This window comes from Trypanosoma theileri, assembly GCF_002087225.1.
Source record: "Trypanosoma theileri isolate Edinburgh chromosome Unknown TM35_Tth_299_V1, whole genome shotgun sequence".
Lineage (NCBI taxonomy): Eukaryota > Euglenozoa > Kinetoplastea > Trypanosomatida > Trypanosomatidae > Trypanosoma > Trypanosoma theileri.
Window position 1 is genome coordinate 244 of NW_021640141.1, and position 905 is coordinate 1,148.

At 32.4% G+C, this 905-nt stretch overlaps 1 protein-coding gene across 1 annotated transcript; it reads right to left on the reverse strand.

Annotated features, from left to right (window-relative positions):
• Positions 1-259: 259 nt before the first annotated feature.
• Positions 260-670, reverse strand: TM35_002991000 (uncharacterized protein; the record flags this gene model as incomplete). Its single annotated transcript, XM_029032086.1, has 1 exon — positions 260-670. One exon carries the CDS (start codon positions 668-670, stop codon positions 260-262), a length of 411 nt encoding a protein of 136 aa, XP_028876620.1.
• Between the last annotated feature and the right edge of the window lie 235 nt (positions 671-905).

Genomic DNA, 905 nt, shown 5'->3' on the forward strand with positions numbered 1-905 from the left:
GAAGGAGGATAAAAAAGAGGAGAAAGGAAAAGAAGACGAAATCAAAAAAAAAAAAAAACGTTCAAAGAACATAACTGCAGAATGTTCATAGTACAATTTATTGTCTGTTTGTCACTTATAAACGCAAACGCATAGAAGCAAACCAAACCAATATATATATATATAGACATATTAATAACAATGCGTAACTCATCTCTTCAACTACATGAACACTTTATATTTTACACTATTACTATTATTCTTGTTACTATTACTATTACTATCTAGATCCCTTTGATGGGTTTGGGCTCAGGAATTTCACAAGTGATTTTCTCTGAGCCGTCCCTTTACCCGTTTCTGTAGAACCTCCCCATTTATTATTATTATTCTCTGCATTGTCATTGTTACTACTATGGTTGTTTATGCTGGAATTGTCAGCCACCAAAATAGAACTCGGCTTCTCTTGTCTGTTCACATCATTCACTTTACTCTCTTTGCTGTTCTTTGTCTCCTTCGCATCTTCTTCCTCTACTGGAAAGTGAAAAGTCTCTAATGCCTTCACCAACTTCACCTCATCCGGTACATTTTCCTGCTGACTAGTTTTCGGATCTATTTGCGGGGTTTCTTTAATAGTAGTGGCCGCTGTGGACTTTGTCCCTCCACCCCCAAATACAGTGCCATTCTTATTCATATTATTATTATTATTATTATTATTATTATTATTATTATTATTATTATTATTTTTGTAATTATAATTTTTGTAATTATTATTTTTATTTTTCTCACCACTACTACTTTTTTTTTTTATTGTACTCCATCCTTATCAACCATAGCAAACCTACTTTCACAAGTATCCTGCCTTTTTTTTTTTTTTTACACCTTTTCACCATTTATATGTTCCTGTCTACACCTTTGTGTTTTTCTTA